The 27,518-nt window shown below is 43.5% G+C and overlaps 1 protein-coding gene across 1 annotated transcript in view; it reads left to right on the top strand.

Moving 5' to 3' along the window:
- EXOSC9 (exosome component 9) overlaps window positions 1-27,518 on the top strand; it is a 952,766-nt gene that overhangs the window by 354,747 nt on the left and 570,501 nt on the right. The window contains exon 4 of the mRNA XM_044061532.1: window positions 13,088-13,190. Coding sequence (XP_043917467.1) covers window positions 13,088-13,190 — 103 coding nt within the window. The remainder of the gene's footprint in view (window positions 1-13,087; window positions 13,191-27,518) is intronic.

Here is a 27,518-nt window from a genome sequence, read left to right as displayed (position 1 = left end):
GTGATTCTATAATGTTGCTGTTAAAGTGTTAGTCATACAGAGACTAATTAGTTATATACATGAGAGTTTGTCATTGTTCTTTGAAATCTAACAAGTGTAATACTGGATTTAAAGAATTTATTTCCAATTGTTTTCATAAAAAAACGTGCATAATAGGTACGTCACTAGTTGTACAAAAGTATGCAAATCCTGTTATTTTAAGTTGATTATCGTAATGTTCTGTAATTACTTATGTCATACCTAAGTTAAGTTGGATCTTGTCCTAGGTTTGGGTTTGGAATCTCCATGCAAACCAGTAAGTGATACTAAAATACATACTCGCACACATTTTGTCATTACATTGCCCAAGTGTATGGCATACTGCTTATATTACTGGATAAATATTATTGTCATATATTTGTGTATGCATGTTAAACAGAGGGGTACAGCAGTAACTCCCTTTGTATTAACATAACTGCTTTCATGTCCGTGTACATAAACTATTGGGTGCTCATTTCAGCATTTAAGAGCTGTAGGGATCACTCAGTCCTTTTGTTGAATGGATTAAAAACTCTACTAGCATTTCAGTATGAACTGATAACTTTGCACTGTAAATTGCCTTGAATTATGATTGCGTTTGGAAATAACACACCACGTAGCGTTTGAACTAGCATTACAAGCATTTCCTAGAAATTACACTGTTTACAAACCTAGACATAAAACAAATGTTTATGCAGAGTAGCTGGAAGAAGTACCAAAATGAGACATCTGCTTCATTCACTATGCAGTATGATTAAATTTAATGTTAGCTTATGATGACTGTAATTTTCATACTCTGGAAGAAATAGTGATTGAAAGTAATGTTTAGTAGAAAATTTGGAATAACTGTGTGCCATGGGTAAGCCATTGCTCACTTGCGTGAATTGCAGAAATATGTAGCAGAAAATGTATACTGGTGCAGACAATGATAGTGTTACAGGGTGTGATCAGATATGGTATCTGCTTTGCAGTTATTCAGCATGCCACAGATCACATACTAGTGATCTAAACTGAAAATGTTCTTATGGTAGCCTGTGGTGACTGGGGGAATGTACAACTGAATACCTCTTTGCTCATAATTGTAGTTGCTGTTTAACTGACATGAAGTGACCTCTGAAGAAGTTCAATATAGTCTGAAGGATTCTAATAGATGAAAACACTCAGAAACCTGTTGTAGCAGTCATTCTGTTAATCCTTACCATGGTGTCGGGCTGTTTTTAGGTGCACATATAAGCTTTCATTTACGATGTACAGTGGATATAAAAAGTCTACACAGTCCTGTTAAAATGACAGGTTTTTGTGATATAAAAAATGAGACCACAATAAATAATTTCAAAACTTTTCCCACCTTTGTGACCTATAACCTGTACAATTCAATTGAAAAACAAATCTGTTAGGGGAAAAATATAAAAAATAAAAAAGCACAATAAGTTGGTTGAATAAGTGTGCACACCCTTAAAGTAATACTTTGTTGAAGCACCTTTTGATTAATTATAACATTCAGTCTTCTTGGGTACACACCTGCCATCAGTTAAAGTGACTCTGATTAACCCCAAATAAAGTTCAACTGTCCTAGTAGGATTTTCCTGACATTTACTCAGTTGCCTGCTACAACAAAAGCCATGGTTCGCAGAGAGCTTACAAAGCATCAAAGGGATCTCATTGTTGAAAGGTATTAATCAGGAGAAGGGTACAAAAAAATTTCCACAGCATTGGATATACCATGGAACACAGTGAAGACAAAAAGTGGAGAAAATATGGGACAACAGTGATGTTGCAAAGAACTGGACGTCCCTCCAAAATTGATGAAAAGACAAGACTAAAACTGGTCAGGGAGGCTAGCAAGAGACCTACAGCAACAATGAAGGAGCTGCAAGAATTTCTTGCAATTACTTGGTTGTGTACTACATGTGACAACAATCTCCCATATTCTCCATATGCCTGGGCTGTGGTGTAGGGTTGCAAGACAGAAGCCTTTTCTTACACAGAAAAACATCCAGGCCCAGCTAAAATTTGCAAAACAATACATCAGGTCACCTTATGGTCTGAGACTAAGGTTGAACTTTTTGGCCACCATTCCAAAAGGTACGGTTGGTGCAAAAACACTTCATCACCAAAAGAACACCATCCCCATGGTGAAGCATGGTATGGTGGTGGCAGTATCATGCTTTGGGGTTGCTTTTCCTCCGGTGGAACTGTGGGTTTAGTCAAGGTGGAGGGAATTATGAACCGTTCCAAATACCAGTCATTTTTGGCCCAAAACCTTCAGGCATCTGCTAGAAAGATGAGAAATTTCACCTTTCAGCACGACAATGACCCTAAGCATACATCCAAATCAATAAAAGAATGGCTTCACCAGAAGAAAATTAAAGTTCTGGAATGGCCAAGCCAGAGCCCAGACCTAAATCCAATAGAAAATCTGTGGTGTGACCTGAAGAGGGCTGTGCACAAGACATGCCCTCGCAATCTGACAGATTTGGAGTGCTTTTGCAAGTTAGAGTGGGCAAATATTGCCAAGTCAAGATGTGCCATGCTGATAGACTCCTACCCAAGAGGACTGAATGCTGTAATTAAATCAAAAGATGCTTCAACAAAGTATTAGTTTAAAGGTGTGCACGCGTATCCAACCAGCTACGTTTTTTTTTATGTTTTCCTCTAACAGATTTGTTTGTTTTTTCAATTGAATTTCACAGGTTATAGGTCACATTAAAGGTGGGAAAAGTTTTGAAATGATTTATTGTCTCATTTTTTTATATCACAAAAGCCTGACATTTTAACAGGGGTGTGTGCACTTTTTGTATCCACTGTACCTATCTACAGATACTTAACAGTTAACGATGTGAAACAGTTTTCTATCCAAATACAGCAGCTACATTCCTGTCTGCAGTATAACATATTGAATATACTTTAGACTTAACAAAAATACTTAGACTAGAAGGATGTACAGGTTCAATGTTTTCATATATATTAAATAAGCAGAAAGGACAGTATATGCATGGCTTTAATGCTGGTATCTCTTAAAGCAACCACAAAATGAATAAGGACTTGAACTTAGCACAACTACATTCTTATTACCCTGGAATGACGCAGAGTTTATGCTGTACTTTCTCAAGTTGTTTCAAGTTTTTAACAGCATTATAGACATTATGCACTTTAAATGTCTGATGCACATGAAAATGGATTAAGGTATAGAAAGGATATTGGTGGTGGTGCTGCGGTAGCATTGTCGCCTCACAGTAAGACGCTGTCCGGTTTGATTCTCAGCTAGAGCGTCTTCTGCATGGAGACTTGCGTGAATGGGCGTACCTTCGTTGAAGGTTGTGCGTCAGGGCTGGTAACTCGGCACGTAAAAATCAACTACCAATCATTAGTGGACCGGAGTTCCGCTGTGGCAACCCCTAACCAGGAAAAGCCGAAAGACACAGCATCATCTAGTCAGTATAGCTATGTTTCACCAAGAGTCAGTGGAACAGTAGTGGTAGTGATAAGAGCCAAAAAGGCAGTAAGTGACGAGTAATTGACCATATTTGTCACACTGATAAGTGAACTGCCGTATGCAGGTATTGGTCAGTGTTCTTAAAGTGTCAGATAAGGATTTTTCCACAAGAATGTTAATCATGAATGGCTTAAGTTACATGTCCACCATCACTGTCCTGTAGGAGTAAGCTGTATTAAGGAAAGATTGAAGAGGGGCAGACATTTTAAATGGGATGCCCTTATTCATGTAATTCCTGATGTTTTAGCTGATGTTCCCACAAAGTTATACAATGTCTACCTTATACTAGCTAGTGCTTTGATGGAAGGCATTCGGGAAGTTGGGCACAAGGGCAGAGGCAACATTGCAGAAACTGATGAATGCCTTTGTAATGTTACCATTGACATACTTCCATTTTTAAAATGTCATTCATTATATATTTTGTGTAAAACAGTGGTGACTGTATATTAGTTTTGACTATTGCCAGTAGTATAGTCTGCCAGTAGTAATGCCAGTAGTATAGTCTGTCAGCAGTAATGTATATATCAGTGGATGATTACAACTGCTCAGCTGGGAACTCTCTTTGCCAACTCTATTGGAAAAACATGGAACAGAACAGACTCCCAGCTGACTTGACCCTGGAACCCTCACTGACTTGACCCTGGAACCCTCACTAACTCGAATCAAAAACAAACTCCAGAAATACTTCAAAACTCATTAGTTATGTCCTTGCACTAACCCAGACTAGTGACCTCACTTTACTTGGGTGCCTTACCTTCAACTACTTCTAACTTTTTTGTACCACACCATTTCAGGAAGGGTCAGTTGTATAGCTGCTACTCAATGTGTCTTAAACCTGAATGTAATGTTATGTATATATAACTTTGAAAATAATGTTATGTTTTGTAAGGTGTTTTATAATAAGATGTTCTTCATCTCACATTGCTGCAGTCCTTACACTTGGGTAGTCTGCTGTCCTCGGTCGGCCCGAATATCAAAGTATAAGGCTGACGTCGGTCAAGGCGCATTTGACTGACATCAGGACGTCAGGGTACAAATGCGCATGACCGACGTCATATCCTCAGTCTTTTTTGCCGCATGGTCCGATGCAGAAGCAGCATTGCAAGTGCCTGTTGGCGTTCTGAAATTGTTCGATTTCGGAGTTTCAGACCGAGTCAAAGTTGGCTAAGTACCCGTTAGAATATTTTAGTTTTTTCTTGCCTCAGTGGTTTACCGGATGTCAGAAAAAGTGAATAATTGTATTTCTTGTGGGAAACAGATACCGCATAGAGACTATCATACTTTGTGTATTCCTTGTTTAGGGCCTGAGCACGACGTTGTTGGGTGTCGCTCTTGTGCTAGATTCAATAAGCGCACTATAAAGAGAAGGTTAGATTGTGCCAGGTTAGTCTTCGGGAAGCGGTGCAATTATAAAATGCCGTCGGATGCTCCGACGCCCGCTTCTTCGAAGAAGCGCAAGGACAAAGCAGTTAAGCCTAGGCTAGAAGAACCGTCTGTACCGGACGCCGGTTCTTTAGAGGCGTCGGTGGAGCCGGTGGTTCCCACCGGAGGTTTCTTTGGGATCCCAGGGAGAGACTTTGTTATTGCAGGATGTGGCCTCTCAGGAGGCAGGTCAGGCTGATGGGGCTTCTCAGGTTACTATACTCCCCTCCCTTCCTAGGGTGGTTAGGCCCTCTCCTTCTGTTTCCAAGGCTTCTCCCAGAGGCAGGCCAGGTTTAGCTTCAGTTGGTGTCACCCCTAGTTCTTCAGGAACTGTGCCCAAGAAGCATATGCTTAAAATGGCAGAAGATTTGATTACTTTGATTAGGGGTTCTTTGCCCCCTCCTGATAAGAGACCTAGGGTGGAGCCTGAGCTAGGGAGTTTTGAGCAGGCTTCGGATGTTTCTGAGTCTTCGGCTGAAGACTTGCAGGAGTATTCCCTTATTCTGATTCTGGTGTGGATGATTCTACTCCTTCTGCTTCTCCTCCTGGGGTTTTTTCTTTTTCAGAAACTCTTCATTCCACGAGGGAGCATTTTAAGTGGGAAGGTCAGGCCTTCTCTGATTCCAGGAAAAGGCTTAGGGAATTTTGTTTTACCCCAGCATAGGCCTTTGGCTATACCTCCTGTTTTGGATGTGGTGGAAGATGTTTTTACAGAGGCTTCTCTTAATCCTGATTCTTTGCCTCCTGCTCCTGTTAAACCGGATAGGTATTACAGGGTGCCTGAAGCTCATAAGTATCTTTTTAAGAGTCCTAGGGCAGACCCAGAAACTGTTAGTCAGGGGCCTAAAGGTGTTAAGGCTTCTGTTGTCAAGAATCCGGTTCCTACAGATAAAGAGGCCAGGGCCTTGGATAGATGGGGAAAGAAAGTTTATACTTCCTCCACTCTAGCTATGAGGGCTTTGAATTGCCAGTTTCACATGTTGAAATACCAAAACTATCTCCTTTCTCAATTGAAGTCTAAGGTTGATGCTCTGGCGGAAGGTATTGATTGTAAAGAGTTACAAGATTTAGTACATGTTTCTGAACAGGTGGGTAAGCATTCTTTGCAATGTGGTTTTGATGCTGTACAGGCCTCGTCTAGGGTGGCTGCCACTGGGTCAGTTCTTCGCAGGCACGCCTGGCTGAGGGATCAGAATTTATCTGACCATGTTAAAACAAGGATTTTAGATGCTCCTTTACAATCTGATGTGTTGTTTGGTTCTCCTGTTGAGGCAGTCTTAAAGAAAATGGAAGACAAGGCTAAGTCTATGCAGACTGTTAAAGATTTTTTGCAGGTTCAGCCTCCAAAGTTTAGTAGAAATTGGCCTACTAAGGGGTGGATGTATCCTTCTTATGATTCCCAGTCTAGGGGTAGATCTAGACGTGGTAGGGGCAGAGCTCAGGGCTCTTTCAGGCCTAGAACAGGGAGTTCTCCTGCACAGTCTTCGGGTGAGGGCAGGGGTCAGTCCTTTCGTAAACAGACCCAATGACCTACCTTTTCAGCTGCCAGAACCTTCTCGTCTGGCAGCACCTTTGGGAGGAAGGTTGGCACTTTTCAAAGAAAATTGGAGTTTAATTACCCAAGACAGATGGGTATTGGATATCATTTACCACGGTTACAGGTTTTATTTCCATACCTTGCCTCCTTTCAAAGGCATGCCAGACGTTCCTCCTCAACAAAGAATAGAGGCTCACAAGCAAATTTCTCTGTTACTCCAAATAGGGGCCATACAGCCGGTCCCTATGCCAGAAGTGGGCCTAGGATTTTATTCTCGCCTGTTCCTAGTACCAAAGAAAGGGAACACTTGGAGACCAATTTTGGACTTATCTATCCTCAACACTTATCTGGACATTCCCAAGTTCAAAATGTTGACGTTACAGCAGCTTTTACTTCTGCTGGGCAAAGATCATTGGATGGTAACTTTGGATCTCAAGGAGGCTTATCTTCATGTTCCTATCAGACTGAGTTGCAGGAAGTATCTGCGTTTCGAGCTGGGACTTCTCATTATCAGTTCTCTGCATTGCCCTTTGGCTTATCTACTGCGCCCAGAGTGTTCACGAAGGTTCTGGCTCCAGTGATAGCTTTCCTCAGGTTAAAAGGAATACAGATCTATCCTTATTTGGACGATTGCCTGATTCTGGCTCAAGGAAGGGACGAGCTTCTTCATCATTTGGATTATGTGATAGCAGTGCTAAGATGCCTGGGGTATTCTGTGAACGAAATAAAGTCCAGTCTAGTACCCTCTCAGGACATGTGCTTTCTGGGTGTGAGACTGAATACAGCATCCCAGATGGCCTTTTGACCCCGGACAAACAAAAGAATCTTTCCCTTTACTTTCATCAGTTGTCTCATCAGTCCAGGCTGACTGCAAGGACAGTCCTTCAAGCCTTGGGGTTCATGGCATCTTGTATTCTGGTGCTTCCCAATGCCAAACTGCATATGAGGAAGCTACAATGGTATCTCAAAAATGTATGGACACAGCACTGCCAGGATTTGGACACTGTCATTCAAATAATACCTTGCATTCAAAAGGAATTGTTGTGGTGGGCTCAGGAATGTCACCTAAACAAGGGACTCTCTGTGACCCGCCAGAGGCGAGTCAGATTCTAATGACAGATGCCTCAGACAAAGCTTGGGAGCTCATCTGAATGGAAAGTGGATACAAGACAAGTGGCCTGCCAGACTACAACATCTACATATCAACTTGAAAGAGATGTTAGCAGTCCAGTTTGCATTAATAGCTTTCAAGGATTTACTTCTTCCAGGGCAGGTGTTGATTCTAACAGACAACACAACTGTCATGTGGTACATCAACAAGCAAGGCGGAACACATTCTTATCCTCTATGCAGGCAAGCAATGATTTTGTGGGAGACTGCTCTCAGTTTACAGCTAAATCTTCAAGCAAGGTTTCTGCCGGGAGCACAGAACTCCGTAGCAGATGTGTTGAGCAGACAAATTATGGATCCCCACGAGTGGAAATTGGATCCTCATGTATTTCAGAAATTGACAGTGTCATGGGGAACTCCAGACATAGATCTGTTCGCTTCTCCACTAAACCATCAGCTGCCAAAGTTTTGCACAAAAGGTTTCATCCCACAGCTTGGAAAGTGGATGCTCTTTCCTTCAATTGGAGCAATCTTCATGTGTATGCCTTCCCGCCTCTGCCTCTCCTCCCAAAGGTACTACTAAGGGCCAGACAAGACAAGCCAAGGATGATTTTGATAGCTCCAGATTGGCCTCGACAGCATTGGTACCCATTACTGAGAAGCCTGGTGCGGAAGCCTCCATGGCCTTTGCCTTCGATTCCACACCTGTTGTCTCAGGAGGACAGTCATTTGCTCAATGTCAAGCTTCACTCTCTGCACCTAACAGCCTGGCATATTCTGTTTTGAACCATAGTGGGCCTCCACTTCCACAGCAAGTTTTGAATGTTATTTTGGAAGCTAGAAGGCCTAGTACAAGGAAAGTGTACGCAGATAAATGGAAGAGATTTTTATTTTGGAGTGCAGCAAAGGATTTTGATGTTTCTGAGCCTAATTTAAGTGTGGCTCTTCAATATCTTACTGAGTTACTGGACAAAGGTTTGTCCTTCTCTTCTATTAAGGTTCATGCTGCAGCAATTTCGGCTCACTATGATTGTGACCCACCATTGTTTTCTCATCCTTTGTTCAAGCAATTTCTTAGAGGGGCAAAGAATATAAGACCCCCACGAAGAGCTCCTACTCCTGCTTGGGATCTCAATTTTGTGTTGGAGAAACTCACTCTACAACCTTTTGAGCCTGCAGCTACTACTGAATTAAAGTTTTTGTCATGGAAGACTGCTTTTTTGTTGGCTATTACCTCTGCAAGAAGGGTTTCTGAGTTGCAGGCCCTTATGGCGGTTGAGCCTTTCTTAATTTTCCATAAGGATAGGGTATCTTTACGTACCAGTCCTTCCTTTATGCCTAAAGTGGTTTCTAGTGTGGCTTTAAACCAAACTATTCATTTGCCTACTTTTTATGCAAATCCCCAAAATAAAGGGGAAAAGATTTTGCACACTTTAGATGTACACAGGCAGTTTCCATATTATTTGGACAGAACTAAAGGGTTCAGGCAGTCTCAGCAGTTATTTGTTTCTTTTGCTTTGAGTTCTCAGGGCAAGCCTGTGTCAAAACAAACTATTTCTAAGTGGATTGGGTTTTGCATTGCTTTCTGTTATTCCCATCATGGCAAAGAGATTCCAGCTGGGATTAGGCCTCATTCCACTAGGGCTACTGCCACTTCAACAGCTTTTTTGAGGGGGGTGGCAACTAAGGATATTTTGGAGGCAGCTACTTGGAGTTCAGTGCATACTTTCTCTAGGCATTATCACCTTCCACTTTACTCTAGATCCAGGGCTGATTTTGCCACTGCTGTTTTGCAGGGCATTTTGGCAGCTCCTGCTTCATTATAGTTTGGCCATCCTCCCTTACCTCTGCTTTGGGATTCTACCCAAGTGTAAGGACTGCAGCAATGTGAGATGAAGAACATAGTACAGTTTTGTACCTACCATAAATGTAGATGTTCGAAGATCCACATTGCTGCAGTCCAATTTACCTCCCTCCTTCCCTCTGTAGTTAGAGGCGGTTGTGTGGGTTGGGTTGTCAATATGAGGTATATTGTATATATTGTACATATTTTTAGTGCTAGGATGGTTGGTTGTTTGTTTGTTGTCTTTTGGTTTTGACCTTTATTTTTAGGGTCTTCTGACATCTGGGGCAAGAAAAGACTGAGGATATGACGTCGGTCATGCGCATTTGTACCCTGACGTCCTGATGTCAGCCAAATGCGCTTTGACCGACGTCAGCCTTATACTTTGATATTCGGGCCGACCGAGGACAGCGGACTACCCAAGTGTAAGGACTGCAGCAATGTGGATCTTCGAACATCTACATTTATGGTAGGTACAAAACTGTACTTTAGTACTATATGTGCTAAATGCTGGTATTGCTTATGACTGAAACTAGCATTTACTAAATGTTCAATTTGTATTATGTTGGAGCTTTTCTCCCCGAGGCTGTGCTGAAAATGGACATATATGCAGTCAGACTATCCAGGTCAACAAATGTAAAATAAAAATAAACAAATGACACCTTTCCTGTAAGCATGTCTCTCCAAGCAGGCATACAGTGTTCATGCACCTGCCAGTTTAGAACAGCATACAAATGTTTTACCTCTGGTATGTGTGTTACTGTCCTGCAATACGTAGTACACACGTGACACACATTCTGCAATATCTTGTTGGAGCTTGCAGGCACACACACATAGTATCACAAAGAATGTATCTTCTGATTTGATGCTGGTTCCATTTCACCATTTTGAAATACCCAGAATGTCCACCCCTCACGTTATACAGAAGAGATGTTAACTTATCAAATTTAGTAAAACAGCTGCCAGTTTTGGCACTCCTGCAACTATTTCACATTGAAGACCCATTTAATTTTGTCTGAGGATATCACAGCCAATAGAAAATCTATGTAGTTACTTTAAAATGTGTTTTTTATTGAACAAGCAAAAACTACAGCATAGAAAATACAAACTTAACCTGCCTTCCTCCTCTGTTCTCAGGAGAGACTTGGAGAATATTCTTGACCTCTGAAGTTGCCATTCTAGTACGAAAGAACATACTAGCAGAATGGTTTATATCCCTTACAACACTGCCTGGCAAGAAGATCTGTTTGTGTAGTGATATCTTGCATTCAGTACAAAGTGAATTAACTACTGTGATGATAGACAAAAGATGCTTATTCCTAACTTATTTTCGCCAGGAAGATGTAGGATTGTACTGGGTGAACAGCATTTTGAAGGCGTAATGATGAGGCAACAGGAATGGTCACCCAGAGACTTTGTGGTGATAATTGCAAATCATTTGTCATTTTAACAGTACCATCTTATCCTTTTGTTTCTAAACTAATTCTCCACCCTGGTGGTTCCTCTCTGTTTTGTCTTAACACTGATAGCACCTCAAGTTTGTAAACGCACGTAATTTACTGGTCAGCAATTGTAATGCATGCCATTGCTCATAGGCAACTACTAGACTTATCTGCCCTTGAGGGCCATTGTGAGTCTAGCTAATTTCCCTTTTTGTGATTGTCCTTTACCATCCCATGGTCTAATTCTATATTGTTCCAAACGAGAATGACTGTGATCATGCCATAGATAATTTGAAGGGATCCACGCATGGAATAAAGCATTTAGGAGCTGCATTGGGGTAAGTTTTCTGTTTTTCATACATAAATCTAAGTTTCACTTGGAAATGGACAGGGATGATTTTTTTATGTGGATAGGAGTCTGTTCCATAGCTGCAGTATCCTCTGTAAAATATACCTGTCCCTCCAAACCATTCTGTTGATGTTACATTAAAGGTTTAGAGCCCTAGACCTAGTATTTCTGGTGCCATTTGACTTGTTGATGTCCAGTAACTCCATCAGTAATGGGTCAGAGGATACTATGCAAAGTGTAGTGATCGCACTTAGAGTCAGTCCATATAGGACATGTTTAGGCCTTGTAGCCTTTTAGCGTGGTATATCTCTGGGTATTCCAGTTGTTGCATGTGCCCGGACAGATGCATGCCAAAGGAGGCATTATATTCAACAATTGGCCTATTGAGGGCTATGTAGAGCGGCAATGACATCCTTAGATCTAGACACACAATACCTTTGTTTATAAGCTGTACAGTACAGAAGGACTTTCTTACAACAGTAGACACATGTTGGTCAAAAGTTAGGTCACTGTCCAGGTAAGTTCCCAACTCTTATGGGTTTACTGCGAGTGTTGTAGTTCCTGGAGGTAGATGACTTCCAAAAGGATGCAGTAATGGATTTATTGACATTTTAGCAGAACATTTTCAGACCCTGATTTTGACCCCACTTATTGTGAGACCAACCTTCCTGCAGGATGGGCAAGTCATTTGGGGATTTAGTGACTGTTTCTAGCTTGCAGTCATCTGCAAACTTAGTCAGCCATAGCCCTTTGGTGTTGGCTTTTTCTTCAAAAAGTAGATATCATATGGGAGAGTTCCCAGCATAGAACCCTGAGGACTCTGCTGGTGACTGGTCTCTTTGTGGAGGTAACACCCCTTTTTTGATTATCTGCATCCTGTCTTTGTGCAAGTTGGCAATCCAGTCGGGTGACATAAGGGTTTATTTCAAGTTTATTTAGCTTTTCTACTATGCCTGAGTGGAGAATTGTGCCAGAAGCTTTGGCCAGGTCGAGGTAGTTTTGTGTACCATTTTCCCCTCATCCATTTAGTTGGTGATCTTTTCAAAAAATTCCACCAGGTTGAGTAAGCATGACTTGCCCTTGATGACTCCAAACTGAGACTGATCTAGTGTTTGAGGTCTCCCTGTATCCTGATTGATTAATTCCATGAGAAGTCTTTTCATGGCTTTGCATATGAGCTAATCAGACTTGAGTCTCCACTAGTTGATTATTCTCATTCATCAGTCAGCCAGTCTCTCCTTTCCCCCTACCCTGCTTTATATGTTGTACACATTTATTGCAGCCTAACCCTTGTTTCACTGTGAGTGCTACACATCACTGTGTTTACATTTCTAGGGGGATTAAATAAATGCAACAGTGTTTAGAGTTTAAACATGATAAGAAAAGACATAGTAGTGATGTATTGTTGCCTTTTGTACGTGGTGTGGGGGGAGGGGGGTGTAGGAAGCACACTACTTGTTGGTGCCTGGGGAAGAAATTAATCAGGTTTGTCAGTGTAAGTGAAATTTGTACGATTGACCTCACTGTTGATGTGTGTTTTAATTTAAGTTTGGAAGTTCCACCTTTTGAGTTTATTATGTTAGGACTTTATTACGGGCAGGCATTAATTGGTTAGAGTTTAGAATTTTATTGGTCCATTTTATGAGATTTAATAATATGTGGAAACGTATGGTTGAAAGTGTAATAGCATGATTGTAGGAGTACATTTTTTGATATATTGGTTGCTAACTTTAACATACTAAAGATTTGTCATTTTTATTATTTTTAATCTTTGCAGTCTTTCCTAATTTTAACATTTAATAAATGTACTAAAATGTGTGTTTTTTTATGTGATTAAAAATTTTGATCTATATGTTTACCTCCTTTTTAGAAATTCTGAGTTATGTGTTAAGCTTAATCAGCTACTGGAGCGATGTTTTAGAAATTCAAAGTGCATAGACACAGAATCTCTCTGTGTTGTTTCTGGAGAAAAGGTAAGAACGTTTGTATCTCTTTAGGTAATATAGTTATGTTTTCTATAACAGTGTTACAAAATGTATTGGTCTATGTAGTTCTATTTTAGATGTAAAGTATAAATTCAAATTAATATATTTGTTAGAAGATGGAGTATTGGTAAAAGTAAGCATAACAATTAATTTTAATTTATTTAGTTAATTAGTTAGCTATCAGCTTTGACAGAAGTTCCGGCTGAGGGGCCTGATTCTAAAAGACTTACTCCTGCTGTATAAAGAGGGGTCTTGACGAAAGTCACTTAGTCTTTTGCAGTCTGACCCTGGGTATAACCCATCTTCAACAAAGACCTGAATTTAAAAAAAAAGTGTCAAAAAATTAAATCGTTCTAAAGTCAAAAAATAAATGAGCAAAAATGCAGCCAGTATTGTAGTATTAATCACTTCTTAAGTAAACATTTGACATGAAGATGCTTGCACATTAAAGCAAAAGTGTGTGGAGCTTTTAATATGTAATTGTAACACCCTAGGTCATTCTCCTACTATGTTTCCATGATTTCCTCCTCTTCTGGTTGATACTTGTACACTGGAGTTGTAGCCCTAGTGCAGTACTTTGCTTTTGATTGCACTGATCCTTGACTACAAAATTTCTGCCCAGCCTATGTAGACCACCTTTACTGGTACTGTCCTTTAATTCAGTCATAAAACTGAACCAGGTTTGACTGGCAGTTATTGGCTGTGAACTCCCTGTTCGTTATCGTCCCAGAGGTTCTTCCTGTAGGAAAGCAGACCGTTTTTACCTCATGATCCTCTCCATTATTTTGGTGTTAGGCTAAAACGCTTGTAGTTCCCCTGACTTTTCCTGATTCTCCCATCTTGTACAGGGGGAGCCATCCTAAGCCACGTCTGCATTGTCCATTCTTTTTTTTTTTTTTTTTTAAACCTTCATCAGGGATTCCATTTGACCCAGTGGCCTTGTTTCTGATAAACCTAGGAGATGGCCCACCTGATCACTTTTCCTTCTCTCCTACACTCTTTCCACCTTTTCCCTCTGTTGCTTGGTGTCCATGTGTTGCTCTTCCATATCCCTATGTTCCCTTTCCTTTTCTTTGTAAAGGTTGGCCGGTGCATTACCTCTGTTTTTTGTATTGCCCTTTCATCCCTTACTCAGCCTGGGAAGATCTCCTTTCCTTCCCTTCCCCTTCTATTTTTTTCCAGTATACTTAAGTCCCCCACCCTTAAAATTCCTTTTTGCCTCATGCCTGTGCTACTCTCACCTCACCTATTTTCTCATTCTTGCGCTTGCCTTCTAGCAGTCTTCCTTCTACACTTCCACACCAAGTGCCACATTGGTCACCTTCTGTTTTTTTTCTATCTTCAGACGTTTCCTTGATTCAGTGAGTACTCAGATCCTGGTACTGTCCTGTAATCCAGTCATATGTGCAGACAGTACTTCTCTATTAATCATTTAAGTAAGCAGTTTATGCCCCTGAATTACTTATAACCTTCCACCTCCTCTTTGTTTCTTCCCTACACCAGAGTATATTACAACCCATGAAGTCTCACTATTGTCTTTTTTAGATTTTTACCCTTCCTTTGCTTTAAATCACAAAGTAGCATGATTATTACTAGCTCATAATGGCATTCATCTGCTTATTCCATACTTCCTATGCCTTTAAGACCCTGCCTGAAATTTTGTTCTCTGTGATGCAGTCCTGCATCAGATGGCTGAAATATGCATGATCTCTTGGTCTGAGATGTCTGTTACCTCATACTCCCTCACTGCTTTGGAGCTTGTTGTATCCTGGTTTACTTGTAGCAGATTCAGATTCTGTACGAGTACAATCCTCCTCCCCTGCTCTTTATTTTGCCCTCAAGCTGTCATCCTCTCCTCTGATTTTTCTGGGAACTAATGCACTGTATTAATCTACCAGCATTTCCCTGTCCTTCCTGTGTCTTAACAGCCAGGGTGCTTATCCTGGTTCTGAGTTTTGCCCACTTTAATTAGGTGTTCTGCCTTCTCTCTGACATTGCCTTTGATGCCCTTCCTTACACAAAATTGCCACTCCTCTTAGTTCCACTTTTCTAAGCATTTTTATCCTGTCACCTCCATGTTCCATCCAGTCTTGTCTCCACCCCCTCTTTCTGTGAAATAATGCCTACTGTCTTCCATAGCTTCTAGCAGCTTCCCTGCATGAGTCTGCTGTCCAGCTTCCCGGCCTTCCTTCCCAGTCTGCTGTCCAGCTTCCCGGCCTTCCTTCCCAGTCTGCTGTCCAGCTTCCCGGCCTTCCTTCCCAGTCTGCTGTCCAGCTTCCCGGCCTTCCTTCCCAGTCTGCTGTCCAGCTTCCCGGCCTTCCTTCCCAGTCTGCTGTCCAGCTTCCCGGCCTTCCTTCCCAGTCTGCTCTCATTTAGAGTAGTGCTACTACTCTGCAACTATCAGAATCACCTTTGTTTGTTCCTGCTTTATATATTGTGCCTACTTTCTCACTTTTCATAGTTTCTGGTAACTTAGTACTCAATCCTGCAGCACCCCCACACCTTCCATCTTGGATTAATGGTGCAGCCCAGGTTTGAGCACTGCAGGACCTTCTGTACTAAGTTGGAGTCTGTCCCTTTCCTAAGATGATGTTGGCTTCTTAAGGGATTTTTAAATTGATCATAGTACATATGTTTCTAAAAGCTGCATGTGACCACTTGTAGGTTTTCTTTGGTGGGAGTTCAGTTTCATCAGAACAATCGGGTTTGATTATTTCCTAGAATGTGGAGCAGTGTGAACTGTACCTTTTAATGCTTGAATTAACTCTGGAGTGGAGAGAGATTTTTATAAGGGTGTGTGTGCACGTGTATCTTAAAAAGCTCATCAAATGCATTATAAAATGGAGAATGAACTCCTAGGATTTAAAAAAAAAAAAAAAACACTCAAACCAATGGGTGATACAAGTCTTATGTGTTGAAATCACCTGTGTATGTATATGTTTTATATATAAAAGCTCTATGTGGGTGATTGAAAAACATGAATTAGACATTCAATATGGTTTGTTATTTGATCATTTATGCATAGAATACAATGATTCAAAAGCAAATGTAAATTGAAAACAACGCAAACAACATTGTTATATAGTGTATGAGCAGAATTTTGAAATACTTTTTTAAAATATTGATTTAAGACACTGGCACAGATACAGTAATAGAAAGAAACACATTAACATTTTTTTTTTATTTCCACACACTGTGCATTACACTATGTCCTTCTATCTATTCCCATGTTGCAGTATTTCTAGTGCATGGATTCTCTGCCTCAGGCGACCCAAACTTCGGCTCCTATACAAAAGCTTAAGCCTGGTTGCTGTAGGTGCGTGAGGCATCACACGTAGGGCCGTAAACCAGGGGCCTTAAATGTGACGTCTGCACGCACAGACCTCAGAACTTTTCTGCCACAGTCAAACATCAGATCGATTGCATCGCTCCTCTACTGTCAAAACATCTAAAGTTAAGTACCCCGTTGGGGGTTTTGTTTTTTTTTTTTTTACTATTGCTTGAGTTTGGGTTGCTGACATACCTTTGGCCGATGTATGCCAAAAAGGTTAAATGCCGATGCAGATGCCAAATTCTGCATAAAGACTCACATGACCATTGCATTTTTTTGCCTAGGCCAGGAACACGACCTGTGCCATTTGCCAGTCCTTTGTCCCAAAGACACTCAGAAGCAATCTGGCCGCCCTTAATCTACTTAGAAAACTAGAGGCTAAAAATTTTGGCACTTAGGATGGATCCTGGGTCGGTCGCCCATGTGGAACCTCCACAGAAAAAGGCTAAGATTTCTTAGCCTACTTCTTTTGCTGGAGCCGTCTACTTCACCGATTGCCCTTGACGATGCCGCTTCTGAGGTGCTGGCTGGCACGTACATGGAGATTGCACAGATGATGGTTTTAACCGAAGTCGAGGTGGAACCAGGCTCCACCAGACACCCAACTAGAATGCCAGAACCCAAGGCCCCAGCCTTAGCTCAGGCCCCAGAAACTAGGCCTTCTCCCAAAACTACTCCTTTGAAAAGGAAGCAAAAAACTAAACATTTATCTTCTCCTGCTGAAGGGATCACCTGACTGGCAGTCTTTCACTCAGTCTCTAATGCAGGCCTTCATGGCTTTTAGGCCCTTGGCCTCCTCTCCCTCCACCATCCCTGTCCTTAGCCCAAGGCCTACCTCCGCTACTTCTATTCCCCTGCCCACTTTTCATGAAAGAGAAGAGGAAGAAGAACTTTACTCTTCATCATCCGATGAGTCCGTTACTTGCGCATCGCAGATTGCCTCTCCCCTGGAATATTATTCCCCTGATGAGGAATCTATAGAAGGGGACTGTCCCCCAGAGGATATCACTTTTGGAGAGACTATTACTAGAATGAAAGAGTATTTCAAATGGGATACTTCCCAAATGACTGTAACTCAGATATTTTGAGTTGCTTTGAGTTGAATCCCTCCCCTTCTGCCATCCATGCAGTTATACTTGCATATATGGATGCATTTTCTTCAGCATCTCCAAATCCTGATTCTCAGCCACCAGCTCCTAAGAGACCTTACCAAGTCTATAAGGTGCCTGATGACCATAATTTTTTTGTGAAACCCCCTTGGCAGACCCAGCTGTCATTGCTGTAGCCCCAGACAGTCAAGACTTATCCCATCCTCTTCCTTTCTGCCTACGGACAAGGACAGCAAAAGTGTGGACAGGCTAGGCAAGAAGATCTATACCTCCTCCACCCTAGCCTTCAGAGTTCATTATCAAGCACATATGATTAAATATGCCGTGGACCTGGTATCTCAAGCATCTTCTCTCATATCCTCCATGCCGGACTCCCCTAACATGACAGAGTTGCAATCAAAACTATCCCTGGCATTTCAGGTAGCCAGACATTCAGTTTGATGCAGCTATGATGCAGCTGAAGCTTGTGCTAGGCCTGCTGCATCTGGATTAGTGCTATGCAGATACTTTGGCCAAGACTTGAACCCCTGCCCGAGGAATAAAAGTCCAAAATTCTTGATGCTCTACTAGACTACAACCTCCTGTTTGGCAAATGGTCTGCTGAACTATTTAAAAACCTTCAGGAGAAAAGTAAGGAGCTTCAAGATATTAAACACCTTCTTGTGTCTCCCATACCTAAATACCACCAAAATTATCCAGCTAAGACCACCTATGTCCGGAGAACTCCCTCCACTGCAACACCTCCTCCTTCCAGGCACAGAGAAGGAACCAGGAGACAAATCTCTTCCAGACCAGCCTCTTCTCAGCCTGCTCCCAGAGAAGCCCTTTCATGACAGAAATGGTGCAAACAATGCGTGACTGTCTTGCCCACCTCCCCCTGTCAGCTCGTCTCTCCCACTACCTGCCCTTTTGGAGAGCTATCACTACAGATCGCTGGATTTTGGCAATTGTGGAAGAGGGATACTCCCTTTCCTGGAAAGAAAGACCCCCAGCACGGGGCATTCCATTCCCACCCAAAAAACTAACTACACCTTATTCCTCAAATCTTACAGGATCTACTGACCCATGGAACCATAGAGCCTGTCACTCCAGGGTAAGAAGGAAAAGGTTGGTACTTGAGGTTATTTCTAGTACCAAAAAAGGACTGCCCTTGGAGGCCAGTTCTGGACTTGAACTTTCGGGAAGAGGCTTAGAAAGGACCATGTTTCAGAATGCTATCCCTCCAGACCCTCCTTCCACTATTGTCAGCCCAAGCATTCATGGCCACACTAGATCTCAGAGAACTACCTCCACACCCCCATCAAACCCTCTCACAGAAAGTACTTGTTTCACTGGGTTCAGTTCTCACTTTCAGTTTACTGCCTTGCCCTTTGGTTTATCCACTGCATCCGGGATCTTCACCAAATGCCTTGCTCCAGCCATAGCCTATTGCAGGACCAAAGGCATTCAAATCTTTCCCTACCTAGATGATATCCTCATCCTTACAGAAAAAGATGACACCCTAAAAAAAAACACCTACAGTTTGTCATGTCCCTACTGCAAGGTCTGGGGTTCTTCCCCAGTCTACCCAAATCATCCCTAACACCACAAAAGGACAACATTTTTCTCAAGTGCAGGATCAGAACAGACCTGATGAAGGCATTCCTTCCTCAGGAACAGGGCATCTTCCTGTACAGGTCAGTTTCAGGACCTGCTCCAGGTCCACCAACTATCAAGACAATTCCTGCGACTTTTGGGCTTTATTTTAGCCATCATTCCTGTGTTACTGTTAGCTAGGATGCATATGAGGTAGCTGCAGTGGTATCTAAAGAATGTGTGGTCCCAACACAACCACCATCTAGAGTTCCAGATTCCCTTCCTACCCTGCCTTAAGGCAGAATTAAGGTGGTGGATCCAACAAATTCATACATACCCAGGCCCATCCACTCCACCTCCCCACACTAGCTCAGCGCATGCATACAGACGCATCAGACCTGGGCTGGGGGGCTACCATGAAGGGCCTCAAAGGAGATCACTGCAGTCCTTTTGGCACTGAAAGCCTTTCTTCCTATCCAACAGCCAGGTCCCCTTCAAATCATCACAGACAACACCACAGTCATGTGGTACATCAGCAAACAGGGGGGAGACAAAGTCCTACCTCCTATGCAGGCTAGCAATCCAGATTTGGGATGTAGCCTCCAAAAACAATTTATCCCTGCATCCAAGGATAATCACCAGGTGGATGCTCTCAGCAGGTCATTCTCTCTGCATGAGCGGATGTTGAACAGGAAAATTTTTCTAGACATTGTCCACTAGGGTCTATATCAACATATTGAATGCTGAAAACTCCGAATGCAATTTAATCGAACTGAAATGTTCGAAATCTCAAAACAGGGAACTGAGGGAACATCAATTTCTTTCCCATGGAAAGAAGTCTGTGTTCTGTGCAAAAAAAAAAAATGTTTCAATACTTTTAAACACTGACAGAAGTGGGAGGCTTTGCCCTGGGAAAGAAATCGATGTTCTGTCAGTTCGCTCTTCTGAGATTTTGAACATTTCAGTTCGATTAAATTAAGTTTGGCGTTTTCAACATTCGAAATGCTGATAGGAACCCGAACACTAATGGGGCACACCTCAAGTAGATTTGTTTGCCTCCCCCCAGAACAGACAATTGAAAAAGCTTTGTACCTAGAACCACTCACTACTAGCTTGGAGAGTGGAAGCCTTCAGCATTTCATGGAAGGGATGGTTTCTATATGCCTTTCCTCCCTTCCCTCTGCTTCAAAAGGTCCTCCTGAAAATCAAGAAGGAAATGCCAAAAATGTTGCTGGTGACCCCCTACTGGTGAAGGCAGCATTGGTTCCCTCTTCTACTGTCCATTGCCAAGTGCAGTCGTCACAAGTTACCCCACAAGATGGACCTACTAACACAGCAGAAGGGAACATTCATCCACCCTCCCCTACAGATGCGATGTCTAACACTCTGGGTGATCAACTTTTAATTCCCTTCAGACACCACTACTCTGAGGACATGCTTTCGGTCCAGAGGGAGGCCAGGAAACCTACCACAAGGAGATCCTACATTTCAAAATGGAATAAATTCTCCAAATGGTGTCTCCAAAGACAGAGAGGATCCCTTTCTAGCAGGTGTCCCTCTAGTCTTAACTTATGTGTGAACTTATGAAGGCAGGACTTTCATACGTCTCGGTTAAAGTCCACCTATCCGCTATCTCTGCCTGCTTACCCTTAGACCCTCCTTTATTCTCCAGGCTTGACATTAAATTGTTCCTGAAAGGGGTGTTGTACCTCAGGCCACCAAGGAAACCCGTTCCACCGCCTTGGGACCTGAATTTCATCCTAGAAAAGCTGACACTGGCCCCATTCAAACAATCCAGTTCTGCAACACTTCAATGTCCACATGGAAAACAGTCCTGCTGGTAGCCCTTACCTCAGCTAGGAGGGTGTCAGAGTTACAAGCACTCATCGCTTGTCCCCCCTACACTCTTCCACAAAGGCAGGGTGACCCTGCGTACCAACCCATCTTTCATGCCCAACGTGGTCAACAAACTGTCTTTAAATCAGTCCATTCACCTGCTCACCTTCTTCCCCTCTCCAGCTAATGAAAGTGAGAGACTACTCCATTCCCTGGATGTGCAGAGGCAACTCAGGATTTACTTGGACAAAACTAAGTCCATCAGAAAATCAAATCAATTCTTTGTATCCTTCCATCCCAGGGCACTGGACAAGGCAGTTACCAAACAAACCATCTCCTGCTGGATCAGAAAAAACATCTGCTTCTGCTACTACTCCTACAGCAAGGATCTACCTCAGGGGGTAAGAGCACATTCTACTAGAGCTGTAGCATCATCCAAAGCTTCTTCAAAAGCCTGGACACCGCCTCCACCCTGAAGGCGGTCACCTGGTCCACTATACACACCTTTACCAGACATTACAAATTGGACCACATTTCCAGAGCCAGAGCAAGGTTTGCTAGGGCAATCTTGCAGGGATGTCTGGAATCCGCTACGTCTATCTCCACCCTTCCTCCTCCTCTCCCACACTAAGAATACTGCAACATGGGAATTGAAGGACAAAGAATAGTTGTGTAAAATCTTAACATAACCATAGATGTCCTTCTCTTTCATGTTGCAGTATTCCTTCCCCCCACCTATCCCCCTAAATTAATTTTCACTTGTCTATGGAGCTCCCTGGAGGGCCACCCACACTATGGTCACAATGACAAACAGATGGCACTTCACACTTCTGGTGGACATCATTTGGCTCTTCTTAATATACTGCCCGACTGGGCAATCAGTTCTGAGGTCTGTGCATGCAGACGTCACATTTAAGGCCAGTGGTTTATGGCCCTATATGTGATGTTCCCCGCACCTACAGCAACCTGGCTTAAGCTTTTATATACGAGCTGACGTTCGGTTCACTTGAGGCAGAGAATCCTTGCACTAAGAATGCTGCAACATGGAAGAGGACATCTGTGGTTATGGTAAGATTTTACACAACTATTCTTTCTCATTCTTCAGTCTAACGTTATATAAAGCACTCAATTTATACCTTCACTTAAACCTCACTCCTTTTGCTGAACATTTTATGTGAAGTTGTTCAATCTCGCCGTTCATTCATCACTGATGGGTTCGGAGCAGATCCTCGGCTCCAACACAGCTGATTAGCTACTGATAATCTTTGAGCTTTGCTAAAGACCAAGCCCCTTATCCCAAGATGCCCTGCTGGAATTACCTCAGATCTAGTTTGCCGCTGCACTGATCTCTTGGTTTCTAGCTCTGCTCAAGACTTATTCAACGAATTAGCAAGTTTTTCTAAATAGTTTTCTAATTTTTTCATATCTAGACTGTTGTTTAGTGTCTCCCTTATCCAGTATATATATTACTATCTTTTTGGGCTTCATTAGTTTTTGTGGGTTTTCTTTGCTAGTGTTGGCTTTGGCCTTTAGTAGTGCAGTTTTGTAGTTTGGTATTAACTAAATTTACAGTTAGTTTCTTATGTTCAATATGTATAGATTTATATATACAGTGTGGCCTTTTGGGCGTTGTTTAATATTGTGTGTTTTTCTATAGTAGTTATACTTATTTAAACTGTGATAGAATTTGTTTATTATTATGTCAGAAGATAAAGACAGACATCCGAAGTCTGGCTTCAAAAAATGTCTAGACTGTGGACAAAATCCGTCTGTCACAGGCGGACACGTTCAGTGTTTTTATTGTCTGGGTGAGGTGCACCTTCAGGAGTCCTGCAGTATCTGCCACCCCTTTTTCACCAGGGTGCTTGCTGAGAGGAAAGAGAAAGCTCATGGATCTGGGTCTTCTTAAGCATGCCTTTGTGGAAGCTTTGACTGACCAGGATGGAACCAGCAAGTCATCGATGTCCTCCAAATCCTCTTCAGACTCAGTCAAGTCTAAGAAAGTGGAACTTGCTATGACTTTGGCTCCACAGCCTTCGGAGCCGACAGTCTTTTTCCTTTCGGACTTGGACACTGCCTTGGAACCGGTCGCCGAATCTCCTGCTCCATTACTCCAGTCAGAACCATTGGTGCATTCCTCCAGGTCCTGTATTAGTCTTTTGGATTCGGACATGGACCGACTGGTACAGAAGCTCTTAAAGGCACCAGGCTTAGCTAAATTGTTGTCTGTTCCGACCCAGGCATCGGAACAAAAGACTGCTACCCAGAAATTGACTGCTCCTCCTCCAAGCCATATCGGTTTTTCGGAGCCGGAAGAGACCGACCTGATGGTTGTAGAACCCTTGGAGCAAACACCTGTTCCAGTGTTATTGGCTCCATCTACTCGGACATCCTCGGCACCAACTGGGGACTCTAGGAGCTGACACTCTCCAGTCGGGTCCAGGGAAGATAGTTGCACTGACCTGTCAGTGCCGACTCTTCCTCTCGGGGCCTCGTCGCGGGTGAGATCGGCTCCTACCTTGGGCTCGGAGCCCACGGCATCTGTGCGGGAGGAGATCACGGTTCCTTTGGGTCAGTCAACTCATTGGAGCCATGACTCCAAAGCCATGAGGTGAGTATTGTCTCCTAAGACTTCATCACCAGGTCTGGCCCCTTCTTCCCCTAAAGTGCCTGTGTCTGCTTCTACTTCCTTCGGCCACGTAGAGACCCAGAGCCTCAGGTAGCCCCACTGGGAGCCCCCTGCTCTTCTGAGACTTCCCCAGAGGCTCCCACTGAGGAAGTTCCCAGAAAGTGTGAGCACAAGAGGAAGCACTTGGACTCCCCACAGGAGTCACTGACATCTGACACTGACTTGGATGAGTCAGAAGGGTCCCCTCGATCCCCCTCTGAGGACATCTCCTTTGCCGAGATCCTTGAGATGCTTAAGCAGAGAGGAGTGATTGGCAGTCCAAAAACCCTACTGAGGATGAGTCGGTCCTTCTGAAGGCTTTTGGGACTCAACTTTCCACCTCCTGGGTGTCTCCACCCTACGATGAGCTTATGCAACTAGTCTCTCGTAGGGCATGGGAGTCTCCGGAGTCCATGGAGCCTGTCCCTCAGAGGCCGAATAAGTTTATCTCTGCCCCAGCGGATAAAATCTTCTTGTCTAAGGGAGTCCCTGTAGATGCCATGATGGTTTCAGCCACCAGGAAGGAATTGTCAGAAACTTCTGCACCTATCCATCCTCCTAACAGAGCTTTTAGGATCATGGATAGATATGGGAAACGCATGATGTTAAGTTGTCTGTCTCGCCTTCGTTTCTTTCTTGTTGGGATCAGAGCCGACCCTCGGCTCTGACTCTGCCTTCTTCTATAGCTAGAGAGCTGTTTACTGGCTCGAGGCTACCCCCTATCCCATGCTGCCTAGCGCTAGCTACCCAGATCTCATTTGTCGCTTCAGCTGCGAGGTTCGTTCTTACTGGCTCAGGCTGTTGTAAGTTAGTTTAATACTTTTTTCTAGCGAATTAGGGGTTATTTTTTGATAGTTTAGTCTTTCGACCTTATTGTTAACTAGCTTGTTGTAGTTTTTAGTGTTGTTGTATTTTCCCTTAGAACTCGTTTAAGTTAGAGAGTTCTTCCCCTCCCCCCCCCTTCCCCTTCCTATCTCTTCTTATTGTAGCGTTTTCTTTTAGTTTAGTCTCTCTCTTAATTCATAGGTAGCCATTAAAGTTAGAGGCTTCCTATTAAGTTTTTTTTTTTTTGACTGTAGTTATTGTGTTTCTGGTAGTTTAGTGTTTGCAGTTTTTTTGTTGTTGGGCCTTTGGCCAAAGATTTTCTGTGTAGGACTAGAGATATCTAAAGAATCCAAAGTGTCTGGATTCAAGAAGTGTGACTCATGCTGTCAGAAAATATGTCTGACAGATGGGCACACTTCTTGCGTCTATTGCTTAGGCGCAGTGCACCTGCAGGACTCTTGTTCTGTATGCCATGCATTCAACCCAAGGTTTTTGCAGGAGCGCAAAAATAAGTTGATATTAAGGGGTCTCCTTAAGCCCCAGGATTCACCGGCCAAGGCTCAGCCGGTGAAATCTCCTAAACCGACCAAATCATCGGCTCCCAGCTCAGAGCCGTCGTTGGCTAAACATTACAGACTACCTCGTTTCCGGCTGGAACCGAGGAGGCTGCTTCCCAGTCGGCTCCACCAGCATCGTCGGAGCTGTCTCGGACCTACAAGAGACCCCAAGGTCCCCATCTCTAGAGTCGATACATTCGGCCCCTCTGTCTCCCCGGTCTCCCCTGTTGCAAAGTGACCGCAGTCATAGATCCTCCCACTCCTCTCGGTCCTCTAGACTCTCAGACCACGACTTGGAGAGAGTGGTCAGGTTGTTGAAATCGCAGGCACTGGCCAAAATGTTATCCAGCCCTCCTCAACAGGTATCTGCTCCGTCCACTTCTATCGATGCTCCTCCTCCGACTCCTCTGAGCTTGGAGCCAGAGTTTGTTTGGGTTCGAATCGTGGAACTGTCGGCACCGATAAAGGTTCACCTGTCTACCTTGGCTTCAGTGTGCAGTGGTCCGAATTGTGTGATTAGTTACTGTGTTAAACCCTAGTTGGGTTTCCTTCTTTTGGTTATCCTGATTTCGGCTCTGCCAGTGAGGGTCTGGGACGTCAGGTGTGTTTTCTGGATTAGTCTTGTATTAAAGGTTCACCTGTCTACCTTGGCTTCAGTGTGCAGTGGTCCGAATTGTGTGATTAGTTACCGATAACTATTTCCCCTTCGGTTCCGATCCCCTTGATGGTACCTTCTGTCGAGGGATCTGGGTGCCGAGACTCCCTTGTCTGCTCTGAGGGGGCGAGTAGCATCGGACCCTTGTCAGACGCTGTTCTCCCTCTCGGAGCTTCAGCGCAGGTGAGCTCGGCTCCTACATCGGCCTCGGAGCCGTCCCCCTCAGTGCGGAGGAGGATTCCAGTTTCCTCGGAGCTGGATCCTTTGCATCGTGGCAGGGATGCCTTCAATGTCATGAGGAGTGCATTGACCCATGAGTCAGCACCACATTCGACCTCACTGACTCCATCCCCTGTAGTACCTGCGTCAACCTCTGTACCTGCTCCAGAGCATCCCATTGGGTGTTTCCTCCTCTTCCGAGGCCTCCCCTGATCATTCAGAGGAGGCCCCTCGGAAGAGGAAGTGCAAGAGGAAGCACATTGACTCCCCTGAGTCTGTCACTTCGGATATGGTTGGATGAATCGAAAGGGTCCCCGAGATCCCCCTCTGAAGATGTTTCCTTTTCGGACATCCTAGAAATGCTTAGACAGAGGGGGAACTGGACTACTCTAGCCCCTACTGAGGACAAATCCATATTCTTGGATGCGTTTGGTTCCCTCCCTTCCACTTCCTGGGTGTCTCCCCCCTTTGATCCACTAATGTCTGTGGTGGCTCGAAGGGCTTGGTCAGCCCCGGATACAGTGGAACCAACCCTGAGGAGACCCGGCAGGTTTATTACTGCACCCCCTGACAAACAGTTCCTTACCAAGGGTGTTCCTGTGGATGCCATGGTAGTAGCAGCAGCCACTAAAAAGGAATTAGCGGAAACTTCTTCCTCTGTCCATCCTCCTAACAGAGAGTCTAGGGACTATGGACAGATATGGGAAGCGGATGTTTGCATCAGCAACCTTCTCCATGAGGTCACTAAATTACTTATTCCATTTTACCAGACTTCAGAGGGATCTCCTAAAAGAGTGGAGATACCCTCCAGGATCCATCAGCTGAAGGAGTTCAAGCTAAAGTAGCTTCTCAGCTGGCGACCCTTATTTCAGTGGTAAACTCCTCCATAAGGCTCACTTCCTATGCAGCCGATGGTGCGAGTAGAGGCACAGGCGTGGCCCTTAGGAGAGACGCATGGATGCGGTTGTGTAATTTTGCGGAGCCATTTAGAGCGTCATTCACCAACACCCCCTTTGACGGTTCATTTCACTTTGGACCACAGGTGAAGGACACGCTCACTAGGTGTGAACAGGAAGGCAAGGCTCTCTCTGCCGTGGGAGTCCATTTTTCCACTCCTTCCAGACCATATCCCAAAGGTCAGAAGAGTGGAAAAATGTGGTTTCTGAAATCCCAGGGAGCCTTGCCTGATACACATAGTGACTTTTCCTCCAGGGGCAGAGGAGGGAATAACAACAACAGACGCTGCCCTCGAGGCAGAGGGGGTCCGCAGAACCAGGGCAGCAGAGAATCATTCTCTGACCTAATGTAAATTGATGTTAATATCTGATTGTTTTAAAAGAATAATATTGATAGGCTGGCTAGATCATGTGATTTTAAATGAACCTCTATTTAAAAGCTTGGAAATTTCATTGATCTTATGTGCTGATGAAGGGTGGATAGCCCGAAAGCTTCTCATTAAATTTTAGCGTTCTTAGTGATTCGTGTGTTATTGCTTAATTCGTGGTCTGACAAAGAGATGATCCTTATTGCTACTACCAGGC

This window comes from Protopterus annectens, chromosome 2.part0 (assembly GCF_019279795.1).
Source record: "Protopterus annectens isolate FY-2018-M chromosome 2.part0, PAN1.0, whole genome shotgun sequence".
NCBI classification, from domain to species: Eukaryota; Metazoa; Chordata; order Ceratodontiformes; family Protopteridae; genus Protopterus; species Protopterus annectens.
The sequence above is the reverse complement of the archived record's forward strand: the minus strand, read 5'-3'. Positions and strand labels throughout refer to the sequence as shown.